Genomic DNA, 20,673 nt, shown 5'->3' with positions numbered 1-20,673 from the left:
ATACTACCTCACAGAATGGAAGCAGCAGCCAACGGAAACATCTCCTTGATCGTCGGCAAACAAGGGCGACCTACTTTGCCAACACCACGACCAGCTGGTGCAACTAGGGATGGCTATGGATGAGGTCCTCTGCGTTCTTCTACGTCTAGATATTCCTCAAAGGACGTCACCCCTAACGAGCGGAGGATCTTCTACAATGAGTCGACCCAGCGAGCCAGCACCCCAGTCCATTCAGCAGTCTTCCCAGGTTAGCGATGCCCTTTTGTCTCTTCCAGACAAATATGATGGGATTCCATCCAAATGCGTGGGACCTCTGCACCAAGAAAACCTTCCCTCCTCATCATCCAGGCACCCGTACACAAAGTCATCCTCGGCCTCGTAGGGCTCCCAAGCCACAACCCCACCATCTCCTGCTCGAGGATGGAGACCACGGCCTGGGCACCCGGATGTCAGAAGACCTGCTTTCCTTTACCCTGTGGTTCCACGTCAGTTGAGAGTCCTATGGTTGCCCTCCAGGCCGACATCCTGGAGGTTTACCAGGTTCTCAGGGAGGTTTTCTCCAAGACCCTCGCCACCTGTCTCCTTCTTCATTGCCCCTGGGACTGTGCCATCGACCTGCTAACAGACTCTGCATCTACCCACTGTCGGTGGCTGAAAGCAAGGCTATGGAGGAATACATCAAGGAGGCTCTCCAACAAGATTTCATCTGCCCATCCACTTCCCCTGCGTCGGCAGGTTTCTTCTTCGTGGCCAAGAAGGAGGGGGGTCTTCGTCCATGTATTGACTACAGAGGTCTCAATGCCATCACCACCAAGTACCGCTACCCCCTCCAATTGATGCCGGCCACCATTGAACAGCTCCGCAAGGCCTGTTTTTCTTTACCAAGCTGGACCTGCGTAGTGCCTACAATTTCATCTGCATCCAGGAGGGGGATGAATGGAAGACGGCCTTCAGCACGATGTCTGGGCACTACGAGTACTTGGTGATGCCTTATGGATTAGCCAATGCTCTGTCAGTGTTCCAGGCATTACTGAACGAGGTGTTTCGGGACATGCTTGGGCATCAGGTGGTCGTATAAATCAACAACATCCTGATTTTCTCGGCCACCTTGGAGTAGCACATTGCCCACATCGGGGGAGTCCTGGCACGCCTCCTGGAGAACCATCTGTATGTCAAAGTGGAGAAGTGCCAGTTCCAACAGGCCGCTGTCTCCTTCTTGGGATATCGGATCAGCCCACAGGGAGTGGTTATGGAGGAGAGGAAGATAAATATAGTCAGGTCATGGCCAGTCCCAACCACCATAAAGGGACAACAACGTTTTTGGGGGTTTGCCAACTTCTACCGCCACTTCATTAGGAACTTCAGCTTCATCGCCTCTCCTCTCACCTCTCTCCTCAAAGGTGCTCCCCGTAGGTTGGTGTGGAATCCTGCAGCCGATGAGGCCTTCTGCCTACTGCTGAAACACCCAGATCCTACGCTGCCCGTCGTGGTGGAGGTGGATGCCTAAGAAGTGGGTGTGGGGGCCGTCCTGTCACAACCTCAAGTTAATCCACAAGAATTGTATCCATGTGCATACTCTAAAAAACTGTCTTCTGCAGAAAGGAACTATGACATCGGTGATCAGGAGCTCCTGTAGGTGAAGTTGGCATTAGATGAGTGGAGCCACGGACCCGTTTCTCATCTTCAATGACCATTGGAACCTGGAGTACATACGGACAGTGAAGCGGCTGAACCCGCGTCAAGGAAGATGGGCCCTTTTCTTTACAAGATTCAACTTCACCCTGTCATACTGCCCAGGTTCAAAGAACATCAAAGTCGATGCCCTGTCCCATCTCCATGATTCAGGAGAGGTTCCAGTCCTGAGTGTGCCCATCATACAGCCCTCCCAATTCGTTGCACTCGTGCTTTGGGACATAGAAGTGGACATACACCAGGCTCTGGAGAGGGATCCGTGCCTGCTACCTGTCCTCAGGAGCGTTCCTACGGAGGTAAGGGATTGGCTATTGAACTGGGCGCACACATCCCTTGCTGCTGGACACCCAGGTATCACCCACACCACTCAATCCATCTCCGTGAAGTACTGGTGGCCCACCTTGGCGCAGGACGTCACCGCCACATCAACTCCTGCTCTGTATGTGATCAAACCAAGTCTCCCCGGCACGCCCCAGCAGGGAGACTCCTTCCCTTTCCCTTGCCTCAGCGGCTTTGGTCCCATCTATCTATAGATTTTATTACTGATCTTCCCTTGTCTGATGGTTTCACCACTGTTAGGTTTTTTGTGGACATATTCTCCACCCAGCAGGGAGACTCTTTCCCTTTCCCTTGCCTCAGCGGCTTTGGTCCCATCTATCTATAGATTTTATTACTGATCTTCCCTTGTCTGATGGTTTCACCACCGTTAGGTTTTTTGTGGACAGATTGTCCATATCCTGCCATTTTATCCCTTTCTCATGTCTCCCTACCGCTCTCTGGGTCGCTGAGGCATTGTTCCAGCAGGTCTTCGGCACTATGGCTTTCCAACTGACATAATCTCCGACCGTGGTCACCAATTCACGTTGCAAGTATGGAAAGCTTCTACCCCCAAGCCATAAGACTCCTGAACAGCTAATCAAATGGCTACCCAGACTATTTGTTTGTAAATACCTTACCTTTACCTTGTGCAAAGCTAGGGGTTGGAAGAGCATGTTGGTGGAATCAGATTATGTACCACCTACAACAAAATACACAGTTTAACCACCCCACTAACTGTATTGATCTCTATTAGACTGGCTAGCTTAGCATACCTAACATGGACATTTCAATACTGTCTACTTGCTGTTAACTAACTAGCATCACTAAATTGGCAGCAAGATTGCTATCCAGTTGAGACTGTCTGACAACCAACTAACCAACCATAGACGATTTATACACATTCATCATTGCTAACGTTACCAACACACAAACAGAGGGTGAGTTAGCTATAGCAACAATTATATTTGTAGTAACGGAGTGTTTTCCAGACAAGGGTGGAATAGATGGTTACCAGATTGAGCTACTCTTATTTGCTAACATTAGGTAGCTTATGTTAGCTAAAGTCAGTCAAAGATAGAATGAACAAACAAACATGTTTACTCTGCTGAAGGTAGTTAACAGTCTAGCAGTGACTACCATGGCATTGGCGAAATTGATTGACAGTGTGTATACCAAATAATTTAGCTATACGATTTAGCTGATGGCTTTCAGAGTTCAATATATGTTGTGGAAAAATTCTTACACAGGGACACTCGAAGTCAATCTTAAATGAATCATTGTTTATTTGCAGCCATAAGACTCCTGAACATCTAATCAAATGGCTACCCAGACTATTTGCATTGTGTCCCCCCTTTTACGCTGCTGCTACTCTGTTATTATCTATGCATAGTCACTTTAATAACTCTACCTACATGTACATATTACCTACAATACCTCAACTAACCGGTGCCCCTGCACATTGACTCTGTACCAGTACCCCCTGTATATAGCCTCGCTATTGTCACCGTACTTCTGCACTGTAATTATTTATTACTTCTATTTGTTACTTTTTTTGTATTTTCTTAAAACTGCATTATTGGTTAAGGGTTTATAAGTAAGCATTTCACTGTAAGGTCTGTTGTATTGTGACAAATAACATTTGATTTGATTTGATTTTGTAACATTAGCTAGCTAGCTAGCTTAGCTAGTCCAGCTAGGCTAGTAAGCTAGCTAATGTTAGGTTACCTCTAATTGAGAATCTTCCATTTTGTTGTGAAGGAAAAAAATCGATGGTATCGCATCACTTCTCAGCTGTCGTCAAAATGGATTCCCCATCAGTTCAGCCTGAAAATCCCTCTGATAATCTTTGGTCACCGCAAGCAGCATCATTCTTGATAGATGCAAGCCACTGGCAGAATTGTGGTAAATCTCTGGTAGATAGAACGGTGAAAGATAACATGTTTTCGTGCTTGTTTGTAATTAGCACAGCCAGGCACAGAACACCACACAGGTATGATGACAAGCAAATATTGTCTAAAGAAATCTGGCACACAGAAATTCTGAGATTGCTGTGTTTTTTTTTTACCTTCATTTAACTAGGCAAGTCAGTTAAGAACAAATTCTTATTTTCAATGACAGCCTAGGAACAGTGGGTTAACTACCTTGTTCAGGGGTACAACAACAGATTTGTACCTTGTCAGCTCAGGGATTCAAACCTGCAACCTTTCAGTTACTAGTCCAACACTCTAACCACTAGGCTACCTTGCCACCCTGGAGTGCCAGACTTTGTGGTTGACTATGAGCAGACTCATACATAGGAAGTTAAAACTTCACGATTCTACCAGTGAAATGAAAATGTGCAAGTATTAGCTTGTGGTTTGGATAATTGTGTTTATGATAAAATTGTAATGTTGTTAATATAGTAATGACTATATGCCGGGGCAGAGCCAAGGTGAAATTCCCCTTTGATGTTATTGTGTTTCCATCAATACTTGTGGCGAGCCGAATCAACAACCTTTGGTTGAAGGTATTGAAGTTCACAGTTAGCCATTGTTATGTAAATAGGGCTGAAAAGTACCCAGGGCCTTGCCTTGGCTCCAAGATTGAGCTGGTCCGACAGAGCCATGGCCCAGTGAGATACGGGTGCCGGCCCAGGTATATAGAAACAGAAAAGTCTGAGACTTTTGGGTAAAACACTGGGGTACATCCTCACTGGAAAAGAAGCACAAGTGTCTCCTAGGCTACAATATCTCATGCATCACCATTATTTACATACACAAATAACTGGTCATGGAACTGTATTCAAAACAAATTCAAAACAATAACCACTTCAATAGTTAAATAAAGGTTCAAATCAAAAAATATCTAAATAAAATAATAGAGAATCAGCAATATGCCAGATTTCATCTCCACAGTAACATGAACTCACAAGACCAAAAACACAATAACATTCTAGTCCTGGTAGTAAAATACATGTCTGTGAACCTCAACCAACCTGTTTACTTTTTCAAAATGGTCTTGAACTGAAACAGGAAGGACAAATTTAGACCTTATATCATGCATTTTTGTAACAACAGCATCATCCTTTTTTAAATGTTTAATGACGGCATAGGAACCGTGGGTTAACTGCCTTGTTCAGGGGCAGAACAACAGATTCGATCTTGCAACCTTTCGGTTTCAAGTCCAACGCTCTAAGCACTAGGCTACAAGCCGCCCCCTTGTGAATACCCATAATTAATATCAAACATAACATCTACAATTCCGGGCCAATATATGACTGTAGACCTCAGTAAGAGTGAAAGTGACCAATTAGACGTCAACTTTACTTATTGAATTGAGATTTTATCTGATTCAATAGTAATTTCCATTAATCTGGCCAAATACGTTTAGATTTAAACACGACTAGAGCCATTTGAGAATAGACCACTTATAAATTAGGTGTACAGTATTGTGCATTGCATTGTGTCAAATAAAATAATTCACTGTTGTATGGTCAGACTTAAAAGACAAAAAAGGAGGCTACTTTACGTATGATAATTAGGGGGTGGAGAGAGACGCAGGCAGTAACATATGTATACAACAATGGAATGCAAAAGCTTGAGCAAAGTGTAAATTCGAGAATTAGAGACATTTCACAGAAGAATGTTAGTCTTGTGTAGGCTAGTGACTTAATCTAATTCTGTTCCGATGTTGTGTTACCCGATTGTCTGGTGTTTTGCAACTGTTCGAGTTGGAATTAACGTTTTACCTCGTGCGTCAGGTAGGCTACGGACTACGAATTCCTGGAAAGTGTGAGCGAAAGAAATGTTTGAAAAGTAAACCGAAAAGTTGGGACCTTCTTTCTTGTTACTGAATATTTGGAATGTAGTTATACTGTAGAAAATGTGTACACAATTTGTGTGCTACTGTAAATAAATCGAGCAGCTTTGGTTTTATTGGCAAGAACTACGAAGAGACACGAACACCTGACGCACAGTCCACCGTAAACTTGTCTACAAATGTTTCTCCAAATAGGCTACTCCAATGGCAACACGTTACTCTCATGTTTCTAATAATAATAATGAGATGACGAAAATGCATTATTTCATACCATTTTGAAGCTTGTTGTTGAACTTGGATAGATTTTGGAAAACCCTAAGATTGATTTTGGGAGTGCCACTGAATCAAGGGATGGAGTTACCTGTCCGGGGCCCGAGCCAGTGGGGCACAGCGTGGTTGGTGCTATGGGCATTTGGTAAGATTTGGGAATGTTTATTTTTTAATTTTTTTTTAAATACAATTAGGCTTCACATTTGTATGGTGTATAACCATGACACTATAAGGAAAGGGAGTGGTGACAAGTACGGATCGGCATCATAGAAATGTAGTAGCGTAACATTCTGTGGAAAACAAAGTGCAGGCTACTTCCCTGCTGTATCTTTTTGTTTTGATTAGTAGTGAGTGTTTCAACAAACACATTTTTGTAGCATGTGTAGGCCTATACCTGTGTTTAAAATTAAGCTTCCTTTGTGGTAAGTGCACTCTGTCAGTGTAATATTGGCCTTCGCATAACTGCTAAACTGAGGTGTGATAAAGGTCAATGAATGCCATGAACAGGAAAAGCAAGTAACACAGCTTTGTGGCACAAACGACCTCTGTCTGAGGCCCTGTGTGCGCCTGTCTGTTTCCCCCGTTTTAAAATAGGTCACAACGAGTCCTTTTTTGTGTTCACTAGAAATGTGTGAGCCTGTGTGCGAGTTTGATTGCATTCCTCTGTGGGTCTGTGTCCTTGTTCTTGTGTGGTTGAAATGAACGGAATAACTCGTATACAGGTAACATGCCCCAAAATAAAGGAAACACTTGGATAAATGAGAGATACAAATTATATTCAAAGCTGGTGCGGTTCCTGTGCAATTATGCACCGCCCTATGGGACTCCCGATCACAGCCGGTTGTGATACAGCCCGGGATCAAACCAGGGTCTGTAATGACACCTCTAGCACTGAGATGTAGTGCCTTAGACCGCTGCGCCATTCGGGAGCCTTAAGATCTCAGTGACTTTCAAAGGAGCATAGGGTGGTGGAATAGAGGCCTGAGGGCACACAGTCTGTGAATGTAATGTTTTTAAAATTGTATAATCTGCCTTAATTTTTCTGGACCCCAGGAAGAGTACTCTGTCAGGGGATCCATAATAAATACAAATAGGGGGTTTAAAGGGTGTGTGTGTGTCTCGGTCACCAAATCTCAACCCAATTGAACACTTGTGGGAGATTCTGGAGTGTTGCTTGAGACTGCGACTCCCCCACCATCAACAAAACACCAAATTATGGATTTTCTCATGGAAGAAGGGTGTCGAGTTCCAGACACTTGTAGAATCTATGCCAGGGCGCATTGAAGCTGTTCTGGCAGTTTGTGTTGGGCCAACGCCCTATTAACACTTTACAGTATATTGGTGTTTTCTTTATTTTGGCAGTTACATGTATGTGCCATGGTCTTTTAACTGCGGGTGTAATCATTAATGAGTGAAGGAATCATTAACTACAGACAGTCTATACCCACCTCAACACTTCAAAGGGCAATGTTTGCGATTCCTTGTTTGTTATAGTGATGATGCATTACTCTTTCTCCACCCCGTCACTCACCCTGTTTCGCTTTCTCTAACACACACACACACACACACACACCTCTCTCTCATACAGCAGTGTGTGTGAGGGGTGGGTTTGTGGAGCCTCCTCCGTCCTTCTCCATGTGTTCCTTGACGGAGGATGAGACGCGGCTGCCCTGTCAGTTTCAAGTTCAGGAGGAGGAGCAGGTAGTTCAGGTCAGCTGGTTCAAGGAGCTACCTGATGGCACCAAGGAACAAATCATCACTGCCCACCTCACAGAGGGACACACAGGTTGGTACATTATGCCCTCACCAACTCACACAGAGTAGACCCCCATCTTAACCACTTAGTCACTCAATCACTATAATCATAATGTTGTTTTCTTGCATTTGTCTGCAATGATTGTAATGTTTACCAGGAATAAATCAGTCTTTGTCTCTCTGTTTGTCTCTCTGTCTTATGTCTGTCAGAGTTTGGGCGGTACTCTGGGAGAGTGAGGTTTGAGAGCAGTAGCCCCACAGTGGACTCTGCCCTGCTCATCATGAACACGGAGGAGTCTTATGAGGGGAAATACACCTGTCACATCAGCACATTCCCCTATGGGAACTTTGAGAGGCAGCTGTCACTCACTGTGTGGAGTAAGACTAATTACTTTCACCATCCTCTTCATCATAGTTGTAAACCATGTGACTATTTTCGTTGTTATACTCATCATAGTCATTTCCTGTTAATAACCCAACATTTGACTTGATTTGTTGGAGTCAACCACGGAAGGAAATCTCTGTTCTGACTGACCAAAACCTTACTTACGCACTCGATTTACCTGCACAACATGGAATCTCATATAGCCTGGCCCTGCCCCTCTACCTCCCTTCCCCCCCAGCCCTACCAATCTCTTCTCTGGACCCGGTGGTTCTGGAGGAGGGCCAGTCCTTCCGCATAGCTGCCTCCTGCCGCTCCGTGGCCCGTCCTCCACCTCGACTGACCTGGGATACGGATCTCCCTGGTCAGACGCAGAACCGCAGCTCCGAGGGCGGGGCCGTGTCCACCCACTTCTCCCTGCACCCCCTGAGGAGTATGAACGGCATGCGGCTGGACTGCCTCGTCTGGCACCCTGCTCTGGAGCAACCCCGGAGGATCAGTAACCGCCTGGTGGTGCAATGTGAGTTTACCCTCAGCTGTCACTATGGTGGGGTAGTATAGTTAAATGGCCATGCTTGGATTAAAGTGACAAAGTTGATGTTGACAGTTCCCCCAGATGCAGCTGTCACTGGCTATAATGGAAACTGGTACATGGGACTGAAGGGAGCTGAACTCAAGTGTGAGACTGGAGGAAACCCCAAACCACAGAGCTTCACCTGGACCAGGTATTACCTGTCTGACTATTTCTGTCTGTCATTATTTGCGTAATGTAACACTCTGCACTAAAAATGTACTATTCTAATATTTGCAAAAGTAACACACACACATGCAGGATAAAGTGTCAACTAGAGGAGGGTGTCTTCCTCTTTGTTCCATTCAATATGGAATAAATACATTGTCGAGTTACAGAATTAGAAAACCGATTGAAAGGGAGACATTTTCACACGAGTGAGCGATCCAGGGAGGGGAGGGAGCCATGGAGGGAGGAAGCGCTGGAGACGCCTCTTAAGCACTTAATCATAGTGCCTCGCTTTAAATATCACTCTAATACACTGTAAAACACAGGGTCTGCGCGTAATTAAAGATTCTTCTCTGAGCATTACAATAATGACAGAACACACAATTAAATACTCACTATTGCAACATGCTAACAAATCGTGTGTCAGTTTCCGCAGTAGTTAAAAATAATTGAAGGAGAGATACTTTTCCAAAATTGCTCTAAATGTACTGTATATAGAGTATCACATTTATGGCATGTTTCTAAAACCTTAATGCATTTGAATGAAAATAAACCCTGTCAGTATAATTATTGTCAAACATGTATTCAGTGTCAGATGTAATCTCTGGCTTTGATTCCATTATAAAGGATTGGTAATAAGGTGGGGCTGAGTGAGTAAGAAGAGAAATGTGAGAAGCCCCTTGTTGGGGTGAACAGTAAAATGGCAGCCTGGCTGGCACAGTGAAACTTGGGCAACTTGAGCCCTCTCAGTGGACCTAGTTCCTGGTGGGATCAGAAACTGCCTCTCTATTATACTTCCTGGGACGTCTGAGCTTATTCAGGGGCCTCTTAGTCTTCCTTCATATAGTAGTTGGCTCATACCAAGCCAAGCGGCATTTGTCTATTCAGATCAATAGGAGCAGTAATTAAACTGGTTTTACAGATAAATGCAAATTGCTGGTTTCCCTTTTGTGGTAAACCTGATGTAACAAATGTATTTTGCTAAAACACCTCACCAATGCACACTGACCTATTGTTTGGCTGTAATTATAGGCTACTTCTGTGTAGCTTAGCTGACATTCCCTTCAGAGGTTTATATTCTGGTAATATCTAGCTGAACAAAAGGCTTTTAATTTTTTTTCATAAATTGACTTAGAACTTTTGAATTGAGAATTGATCAACACTGCCCAATACATCTGCCTTCATGAACATAGTCGTTGTTTCATGCAGTGAGTCTGCTATTCCATTAGTCATACAGTGCATTCCGAAAGTATTCAGACGCCTTCACTTTTTCCACATTTTGTTACGTTACAGCCTTATTCTAAAATGGATTAAATCTTTTTTTCCCTTAATCTACACACAATGCCCCATAATGAAAACGTTTTTTTTTTTTTTTAAATGTTAGCAAATGTGTGTGTGTATATATATATATATATATAACATTCTTTACATAAGTATGCAGACCCTTTGCTATGAGACTCAAAAATGTTTAGCTCAGGTGCATCCTGTTTCCATTGATCATCCTTGAGCTGTTTCTGCAACTTGATTGGAGTCCACCTGTGGTAAATTCAATTGATTGGACATGATTTGGAAAGGCACACACCTGTCTAAATAAGGTCCACAGTTGACGGTGCATGTCAGAGCAAAAACTCAGCCATGTGTTCGAAGGAATTGTCCGTAGATCTCCAAGACAGGATTGTGTCTCGGCACAGCTCTGGGGAAGGGTACCAAAACATTTCTGCAGCATTGAAGGTCCCCAAGAATACAGTGGCCTCCGTCATTCTTAAATGGATGAAGTTTGGAACCATCAAGACTCTTCCTAGAGCTGGCTGCCCGGCCAAACTGAGCAATCGGGGGAGAAGGGCCTTTGTCGGGGAGGTGACCAAGAACCTGATGGTCACTCTGACAGAGCTCCAGAGTTCCTTTGTGGAGATGGGAGAACATTTCAGAAGGACAACCATCTCTACAGTTGTCCACCAATCAGGCCTTTATGGTAGAGTGGCCAGACGGAAGCCACTCCTTAGTAAAATGCACATGACAGCCTACTTGGAGTTTGCCAAAAGGACTATCAGACCATGAGAAACAAGATTCTCTGGTCTGATGAAACCAAGATTGTACTCTTTGGCGTGAATGCCAGGCGTCACATCTGGAAGAAACCAGGCACCACTCGTCACCTGGCCAATGCCATCCCTACAGGGAAGCATAATGGTGGCAGCATCATGCTGTGGGAACGTTTTTCAGCGGCAAGGACTGGGAGACTAGTCCAGGATCGAGGGAAAGATGAACAGAGAAAAGTACAGAGATCCTTGATGAAAACCTGATCCAGAGTGCTCAGGACCTCCATAAATGTGATATTTCAGTTTTTTGTCTTGTCATTATGGGGAATTGTGTGTAGATAAAAACAAAACACTTTAATCCATTTTAGAGTAAGGCTGTAACGTAACAAAATGTGGAAAAAGTGAAGGGGTCTGAATACTTTACGAATGCACTGTAAGTACATTCATATACACACACACACACACACACACACACACAGTTGAAGTCGGAAGTTTACATACACCTTAGCCAAATACATTTAAACTCAGTTTTCAAAACTCCTGACATTTAATCCTTGTAAAATTCCCTGTCCTAGGTCAGTTAGGATCACCACTTTATTTTAAGAATGTGAAATGTCAGAATAATAGTAGAGATAAAAGCTTAAATAAATCGTTATTTCTTTCATCACATTCCCAGTGGGTCAGAAGTTTACATACACTCAGTTAGTATTTGGTAGCATTGCCTTTTAATTGTTTAACTTGGGTCAAATGTTTCGGGTACCCTCCCACAAGCTTCCCACAATAAGGTGGGTGAATTTTGGCCCATTCCTCCTGACAGAGCTGGTGTTACTGAGTCAGGTTTGTAGGCCTCCTTGCTCGCACATGCCTTTTCAGTTCTGCCCACAAATGTTCTATGGGATTGAGGTCAGGGCTTTGTGATGGCCACTCCAATACCTTGACTTTGTTGTCCTTAAGCCATTTTGCCACAACTTTGGAAGTATGCTTGTGGTCATTGTGCATTTAGAAGACCCATTTGCGACCAAGCTTTAACTTCCTGACTGATGTCTTGAGATGTTGCTTCAATATATCCACATAATTTTCCTGCCTCATGATGCTATTTTGTGAAGTGCACCAGTCCCACCTGCAGCGAAGCACCCCCGCAACATGATGCTGCCACTCCATGCATCACGGTTGGGATGGTGTTCTTCGGCTTGCAAGCATCCCCCTTTTCCTCCAAACATAACAATGGTCATTATGACCAAACAGTTTTATTTTTGTTTCATCAGACCAGAGGTTGCAAACCGTAGTCTGGCTTTTTTATGGCGGTTTTGGAGCAGTGGCTTCTTCCTTGCTGAGCGGCCTTTCAGGTTATGTTGATATAGGACTCGTTTTACTGTGGATATAGATACTTTTGTACCTGTTTCCTCCAGCATCTTCACAAGGTCCTTTGCTGTTGTTCTGGGATTGATTTGCACTTTTCGCACCAAAGTACGTTCATCTCTTGGAGACAAAACGTGTCTCCTTCCTGAGCGGTATGATGGCTGCGTAGTCCCATGGTGTTTAAACTTGCGTACTATTGTTTGTACAGATGAACGTGGTACCTTCAGGCATTTGGAAATTGCTCCCAAGGATGAACCAGACTTGTGGAGGTCTACATTTTATTTTCTGAGGTCTTGGCTGATTTCTTTTGATTTTCCTTGATGTCAAGCAAATAAGCACTGAGTTTGAAGGTAGGCCTTGAAATAGATCCACAGGTACACCTCCAATTGACTCAAATGATGTCAATTAGCCTATCAGAAGCTTCTAAAGCCATGACATAATTTTCTGGAATTTTCCAAGCTGTTTAAAGGCACAGTCAACTTAGTGTATGTAAACTTCTGACCCGCTAGAATTGTGATACAGTGAATTATAAGTGAAATAATCTGTCTGTAAACAGTTGTTGGAAAAATTACTTGTGTCATGCACAAAGTAGATGTCCTAACCGACTTGCCAAAACTATAGTTTGTTAACAAGAAATTTGTGGAGTGGTTGAAAAACGAGTTTTAATGATTCCAACCTAAGTGTATGTAAACTTCCGACTTCAACTGTGTGTGTGTGTGTGTATCTATATCACACACAAATTAGTGGATTCAGCTATTTCAGCCACACCCGTTGCTGAAAGGTGTATAAAATCGAGCACACCGCCATGCAATCTCCATAGACAAACACTGGCAGTAGAATGGCCTTACTGAAGAGCTCAGTGACTTTCAACATGGCACCATCATAGGATGCCACCTTCCCAACAAGCCAATTTGTAAAATGTATTCCCTGCTAGAGCTGCTGTAAATACTGTTTTTGTGAAGTGGAAAGGTCTAGGAGCAACAACGGCTCAGCCGGGAAGTGGTAGGTCACACACGCTCACAGAACGGGTCCACAGAGTGCCGAAGCATATAGCACTTAAAAAATTGTCTGTCCTTGACTGGCCTGCACAGAGCCCTGACCTCAGCCCCATCAAACACCTTTGGGATGAATTGGAACGCCTACTGCGAGCCAGGCCAAATCGCCCAACATCAGTGCCCGACCTCACTAATGCTCATGGCTGAATTGAAGTATGTCCCCGCAACATCTAGTGGGAAGCCTTCCCAGAAGAGTGGAGGCTCTTATAGCAGCAAAGGGAGGACCAACTCCATATTAATGCCCAGGATTTTGGAATGAGATGTTTGATGAGCAGGTTTCCACATACTTTTGGTCATGTAGTGCATGTTAAGTAGGTTACGATTACATTGTTGAGTAGCTCAGTATTAATATGGACATTCTTCTTTAATTTCCTGTATGTGTTTGTCTCCATCTGCAGGGGTGGTAAGGCCCTGCCAGACGGTCTTACTGTGAATGGAGCAAGGCTTCTGTTTGGCCGAGCCCTGAGACAGAATGACACTGGAGTTTATGAATGTGTGGTGAACAACGGCATTGGGACAAGGAAAGTAGAATCGAACATCACAGTGACAGGTAATGGGCAAAGTTACTCCTGTATTTTGGGAGAACCTGGACAGCATAATAGAACTTATCTCCTGATGTGTTTGGTACCATTTGTGCAACATTGCTGCCCCCTTGTGATGATCTGAAATACCAACTTTGCTCAAATAGAAAATCCGCAACTTAACTAGATCACTGTAGTTGGTCATTTGTTTACAATTGTGTATGTTCCCTTCCCTCACATAGAGAGAATTCGCAGTGTGCAGGAAACCACTGTTGACACTCTAGTGATGATCATTATAGTTGTGGCTGCTGGGGTTTTGGTCATCGTCATGATCATCATCATCATCTTAGTCAACCGATACCACAGGCGCAAAAACAGAAAATTAGAGATGGAGCTTAGCGAAAGAACGTGAGTTGATTTCCACAATACTTTGCTCCCCCTTTCCATTTGAGTCATTTAGCAGATTCTGTTATCCAGAGCGACTTACAGCAGCAATTAGGGTTAAGTGCCTTGCACAAGGGCACATCTGCAATTGTTCACCTAGTCGGCTCTGGGATTCAGACCAGCAACCTTTTGGTTACTTGCCCAATGCTCTTAACCCCTATCCTCAAATCCCCTTCAGTTTGACATTCTCTGTCTTTCACAGTTTAAAAATCAACACACTCTCCAGACAGGACTCCTCTCAGAGACTCAACTCTGTCAGCACAGACCCCAGAGGACAGGTACTCAGTACTTTACATACTCAACTGGAAATTTGAGCAAAATAGATGATAAACTATCATGAACAGTTAGTATCTATTTGTGAATGACTGTGATACCCCAAATAATTCTCTCTACTTTTCACCCCAGAATGAAGACTGTACACTACTTAGACTAGACAGTAGAATGAAAAACAGCCTAATGTCCCTTGAGGTGAGTTCCATAAAATACTTTTAAGCAATATTATACATCTACAACATTATGTCCACTATCAAAGATTTTTTTTCATTGACGTTTAATATATGGCATTATTTGGATCCCTCCTGTTAGGACCGTCCCATCTACATAGGCAGTGAATCATCCCTGGTTGGGAGGCGTGGGACTGTTGGACAGGGGGATGTGGACTACCTAGGCCGCCCTGTCCTGTACCAGTCTAGCTGGCATGAGGGCAGAGAGAGTATGAGGGGCGCTGAGATGGAGGGCGAGAGGGAAGAGCGCAGACGAAGGGTGGAGTCGTACCTGAAGAGAAGCAATATGTCCCTGGTGTGTATTTGTCTGATCAAGGAAGAGTATACGTAAAAGTTTAAATGCACATTGTTTATTCTGTAATAACTCACAGGCCTATCTGTTTTTCTCAATGCCTTGCAATATGTGGTCTCAATTTTGCAGGACTCTGGCCTTCCTTCCTCCCTTGTCCCCATCAAGCCCCAGGACCAGGATGGCAGTGTGGGGCCCACAGACATCCCTCCAATGCTCAGTGACCTGTGTGGCCAGAGGGAGGGGGTGACCAAAGGGGAAGACTGGGGCCACAGCCGGGCTGTGCTGGAGGTTGATGAGGCAGACTGTGACACCAGTTCTTACCAGATCTCAGAGGCGCTCTCCAACCACTTCCACTACAGCAACGGGTTCCTGCGGCCCAAACCACACTCCAACGCCATCCTCCTACACCCCAGAGGACAGATCATCTAGACATGGGAGGCTTGGCTGAAAAGGGAACTGCCCTCAGCTCCACCCTAACCTAGTGGTCATTATACAGAAATTTGGGTTTGGCAACTTCATGCTCACGTTCATTGCCATTTGTCTTTTTTTATCAGCATTGTCTTCTTGTATGTCCTATGTAAACAAAATGTACTAGTCTAAGTAGAGATTGGACAAGATTGCACCATCACTTTGTATCAACTATAAACCCAGTCTTGTGTAAGCACTCATCAGTTGTGATTGTGCTATCATTTTAGCTAACCTTATAGTTCTGATATCCAAATATATCCTGACCTTGTGAGTTAGTTATTTTCATGTTCATTTCAACAACAAATCGAAAGGGCTCAAAGTTGGATAATTCAAATTTTTATTCATAAAAATGTATGCATTGACAAAAGCATGTCCATTGTAGTGTTAGTCTGGCATAGCTCTACAAAAACCTAAAGATGATGGAGATCCTCCTCTTAAGCGTTCCTTAAAAGGTTACAAGCAGGAAGCTGTAAACCAGCAACTCTGATCCCTCACTACAGTATATAAGCACCACTAGTGCAACAGTTGTGGTAGGGTCTCACTGCTCTCACTTTATAGAAGACAAAAGTAACACACTGCTGCTTTCTGCAAGAGTGTCTTAATGGTCTTAACAACTCTGTTCTCAGTCATTAGAAAATGTTGTTCCACAACGTTCTTAGTTGTCTCGTCATGGTGATAACGCTCAGTAGACAGTTTGCTTTGTTGTGAGGCCCCTGTGTACTCGCTGGTGTCTGCGGAGATTACTCTGCTGAGCGAAACACCTTCCGCACATCACACAGCTGTACGGTTTCTCTCCCGTATGAATCCGCTGATGCATCTCCAGGTGACCAACCCGGTCAAAGCTCTTTCCACAAAAGGAGCAAACAAACCACTTCTCTCTTGCTGGGGTTCTCCTTGGGGATACCTTTGCTGAGTTGAAACCATTTGAACAATTTGGGGCAAGTGAGAATACGTTGTTTAGCCAAACATTGGAATATCCTGCACCCTCATTGGCTAGCGTTTGTTTGTCTGACGGCACTCTGGTAGTTGTCCCATCCTGCCTTCTCTCTGGGTGCATGGTTTCTCTGTGCTGTCCTGGCTGTGCCTGAGCCAAATCTGTAGGGGTACTTCTTCTGTCATTCCAAACAGACTGTGCTCGCATCTCTTTCATAACTCTGTTAATGTCACCCATCTCTGATGATGGACCGCTATTGAGACCCTCCACTGCACTTTGAATGAGCTGTATGTCTGTATCTTGATCCAGTGGATATTGTTCTGTACCATAAGTGCAATCTGGACCCTCCGAGTCACAGTTGCGCTCTGTTAAAGACGCCCAGATCTGACTCTCTCTCTCATCCACAGCAAACTCAGTTTCCTCATGATCTGATATCTCTGTGTCATGTTCACTTCCTGATGAATGTAGTGAAATAACATCATACTCTTCCTGCTCAGTCTTCACTAACTCTAGTCCATTATCCTTCTCTCTGTGGCCTGACCTGTTCTGTTCAAATCCCTCTACTTCTTCTGCAGGTGGCTGTGGTCTATTTCGATCCAGTTGGTCGTCTTTCTCTCTGGCGTTCTGCTCAAATGAAGTCCTTTCACCAGCATCCTCATCACACCCTTTGGACCCTGAAAGGGAAGGTTTAAAGGAACTGTCAGTATGTCATTATTTTATTTTTTTTATAAAAATTATATTTTACTTTTATCTATACAGGGTGGGTCACCATTGAGACCAGGGTCTAATTAAGGGTGCCCTGTGAACAAGAACATACATTTAAGAATAATACCAATACAATATGAATCAATACAAACCACTCACATATCACCTCCCTTAAACTATGTAAACTGTCCAATGGAGACCAGTGAGTCCAATTTCAATGTGGCCTGAAGGCTATTCCATGAGCTGGGGGCATAAAAACAAAGCATTTTCCCCCCCAGGTCAATGTAGACCTGCGGGACCTCCAGAACTAGCCAGTCCAGAGAGCAGGTCTGAAAATTGCTGTATCTCCACTTAATACATGAGCTGAGGTAGTTGGGGAGTCTCTGAAGAACCGCTTTATATACAAAAAGTAGCCAATGCTGGGCTCTTCTGGTAATCAGACTCCCAGCCAACAGAACTATTTAAAATGCAGTGTTGTGTACGAAAATGATCATAGTGCAGAGTGAGACTGAATCTAAAAGGTTTTAAAACAGGCTGCTGCATGCATGTAGATTATATCACCATAATCAAGTACTGGGAGAAGCGTTACTTGAACAATCTTCCTTCTACTTTCCAAAGTGAGACTGGTTTCTTTTATAGAAATAAATCCTATCTTAATTCATAGCTTTTGTCAGTTTTCAGTGTTTTAAGAGTATCGTCAATCCAAATACCTAAGTACTTAGAATGGGGAACTTGCTCAATTTGGGCTCCAGTCAATGTGCAAATATGCAGGTCCTCACGAGTCAACATTACGAGACCGACAGAACAACAAACTTGGTTTTATTAGCATTTAGCACTAGTTTAAGATAAGTAGGCCATTTTTGAGTTGAGTCAAAACCATGCTGAAGGTCATGGATGACCTGCTGTACTGAGGGGGCACAGGAGTAAATCACTATCTGCATAGAGATTAATGTTACAGATGTTAAAATACCAAAATTGAGAGCACTGCAATAGCAACCCATTATCTACACTGGTTAGGCATTGAGAAATAATTGTCATTGTTAATACTGCATATTTTTTAAGAATTGACCCTTGAGTTGAGATGGACAGCAACACATTTCAGATAGGCCTAGGTCTAGCTAGCTAGTACAGTAAGCAAGCACGAGCTGGCTCACCCTGCTCCGTTCTGCTGGAAGACGAAGAGCATGTGGAAGAACAGCCTGCTTCTCGCGCTTTGGACCTTGTCGTTTGCCGTTCGTTCTCCATAAACAATAATTTGATTTTTAAGGCTTCTATTTCATTTTCTCTTCTGCACATTTCCAAGCGTAAAACAGCAAACCCGTCATCGAATAATTTACTTATTTCTGCCACCGCAGTTTTGGCCAACACATCCATAACGGAGGTTAATTTGGTCTGAAAAGTAACACAACTTGTCATATTCTCCTGGAATAACATTTTATCTGACTAGTGTTATGTTTCTACAGATTTTCAATCTGGAAAAAAAACTATAAATAGTAATAGATGCTCTGCTTTGTTAGCTACCACATTGACAGATTTTACTTCCGCGAAAGCAAACGGAGGGGAGGAACGAGTGGTCATATGATCATTAAAGAGCCCTATGGTGTCTGTAGAGCAGGGGATGCAGTCCAAACACATTTTTACCCCCCCTCAGCCCTCGCGCGAGCCACTTTCCCTCAGCGAAATCCCCGTCGAAACCGGATGCAGTTTAATTGCCATCATAAGTCGAGGTTCAATTCACTAACGTTGCCCCCTCGGCTTAGTCAACAATGGAGCAAGTGAAGAACTTGGCTGCAGTCCAAACACGTTATTTTTACCCCCTCAGCCTTTGCCATCTTAAGTGGAGGTCCAATTCACTAACTTTGCCCCCTCGATTTAGCTCGAGGGAGCGAGTGAACAACTTTAGGCTGCATTCCAAACACTTAAGACACACCCTATCCCCTCAAATTAAGTGGACACTTCTGATGACGTCTGAAGAGTATACAGTTGCAGGGTAAGGTGCAAGGGAGGAAGGAATGATTTTTAAATGGACTGCCCTTGCTCAGAAATTCATCCTGCCATGATTGTGTTTTCAGCCACCGTTGGCTTGTGGGTGCTTTAAATGCTCTACAGTCAATTATGATTGCATGTCAAATCAAATCAAAGTTTATTTGTCATGTGTGCTGAATACAACAGGTGTAGACCTTACAGTGAAATTCTTACTTACAGGCTCTAACCAATAGTGCAAAAAAGGTATTAGATGAACAATAGGTAGGTAAAGAAATAAAACAACAGTAAAAAGACAGGCTATATACAGTAGCGAGGCTACATACAGACACCGGTTAGTCAGGCTGATTGAGGTAGTGTGTACGGTTAAAGTGACTATGCACATATGATGAACAGAGAGTAGCAGTAGTGTAAAAGACGGGTTGGCGGGTGGGACACAATGCAGATAGCCCGGTTAGCCAATGTGTGGGAGCACTGGTTGGTCGGCCCAATTGAGGTAGTATATACATGAATGTATAGTTAAAGTGACTATGCATATATGATTAACAGAGAGTAGCAGCAGCGTAAAAAGAGGGGTTGTGGGGGAGGGGCACACAATGCAAATAGTCCGGGTAGCCATTTGATTACCTGTTCAGGAGTCTTATGGCTTGGGGGTAAAAACTGTTGAGAAGCCTTTTTGCCCTAGACTTGGCACTCCGGTACCGCTTGCCATGCGGTAGTAGAGAGAACATGGGTGGCTGGGATGTTTGACAATGTTTAGCGACGCTGCCTGGTGTAGAGGTCCTGGATGGCAGGCAGTTTACATTAACTATAGAACTACTGTATGATAGCTAGCTAAATAACGTTAGTCTGCCTAGTTATTTCTGAAGAAGGAAAATGTTTTAATTCTACAATTTCCAAAAGCTAACCAAACAAAAACATGAGACGTGTTTGTGCATTAGTAGCACAATTTCTAACTTAGTTAAATTTGTTTTTACTTACACTTGTATGTTGACTCCATATTAAAGTTGAGGTTTTAAGTTTTGTCAGAATTCTCTTAGCGGATGTAATCATCGTGAATTGAATTATGGGGCGTTTCGTTTTGTTCCTACCACAAAAAGGGATTAAATGTGTACAATTTTTTTTTTTTAAATATCTTAGAATTAGGACAGACACTTCAAAACCTTGTTTCTTATGATACCATTTTTTAATGTCCATTTTGCCATTTATGAATGTGTTATTCAATGTGTTTCTATGGGCTACTAAACAGGTCCTAAAATTCAAAATCCCCCCAATGTCTTAGACTGAAGAATTAAAGGATTTTTAAGCCTTGATATGATTGAGTCATGGATTGTGTATGTGTGCCATTCAGAGGGTAAATAGGCAAGACAAAATATTGCCTTTGAATGTGGTATGGTAGTAGGTGCCAGGCACACCGGT

General features: G+C 43.5%; 1 protein-coding gene and 1 non-coding gene across 2 annotated transcripts; one reads left to right on the top strand and one right to left on the bottom strand.

Annotated features, from left to right (window-relative positions):
• Positions 1–5,536: 5,536 nt before the first annotated feature.
• On the top strand, positions 5,537–15,832 carry nectin4b (nectin cell adhesion molecule 4b). The gene is made up of 11 exons (XM_014140699.3): positions 5,537–6,223; positions 7,667–7,864; positions 8,044–8,211; positions 8,457–8,735; positions 8,823–8,940; positions 13,803–13,954; positions 14,168–14,333; positions 14,572–14,647; positions 14,775–14,837; positions 14,955–15,167; positions 15,294–15,832. Exons 1-11 carry the CDS (start codon positions 6,160–6,162, stop codon positions 15,591–15,593), a joined length of 1,797 nt encoding a protein of 598 aa, XP_013996174.1. The 5' UTR covers positions 5,537–6,159; the 3' UTR covers positions 15,594–15,832.
• Positions 15,833–15,952: 120 nt separating this feature from the next.
• Positions 15,953–19,131, bottom strand: LOC106569381 (uncharacterized). The gene is made up of 2 exons (XR_014380349.1): positions 18,426–19,131; positions 15,953–17,240 (listed from the first exon to the last, which is right to left on the bottom strand). It is a non-coding gene; the product is annotated as an uncharacterized LOC106569381 (transcript).
• Positions 19,132–20,673: the final 1,542 nt, after the last annotated feature.

The sequence above is a fragment of the Salmo salar genome, chromosome 14 (genome assembly GCF_965601325.2).
Source record: "Salmo salar chromosome 14, fSalSal1, whole genome shotgun sequence".
Classification (NCBI taxonomy): Eukaryota; Metazoa; Chordata; class Actinopteri; order Salmoniformes; family Salmonidae; genus Salmo; species Salmo salar.
This window is presented reverse-complemented; position numbering and strand designations above follow the sequence as displayed.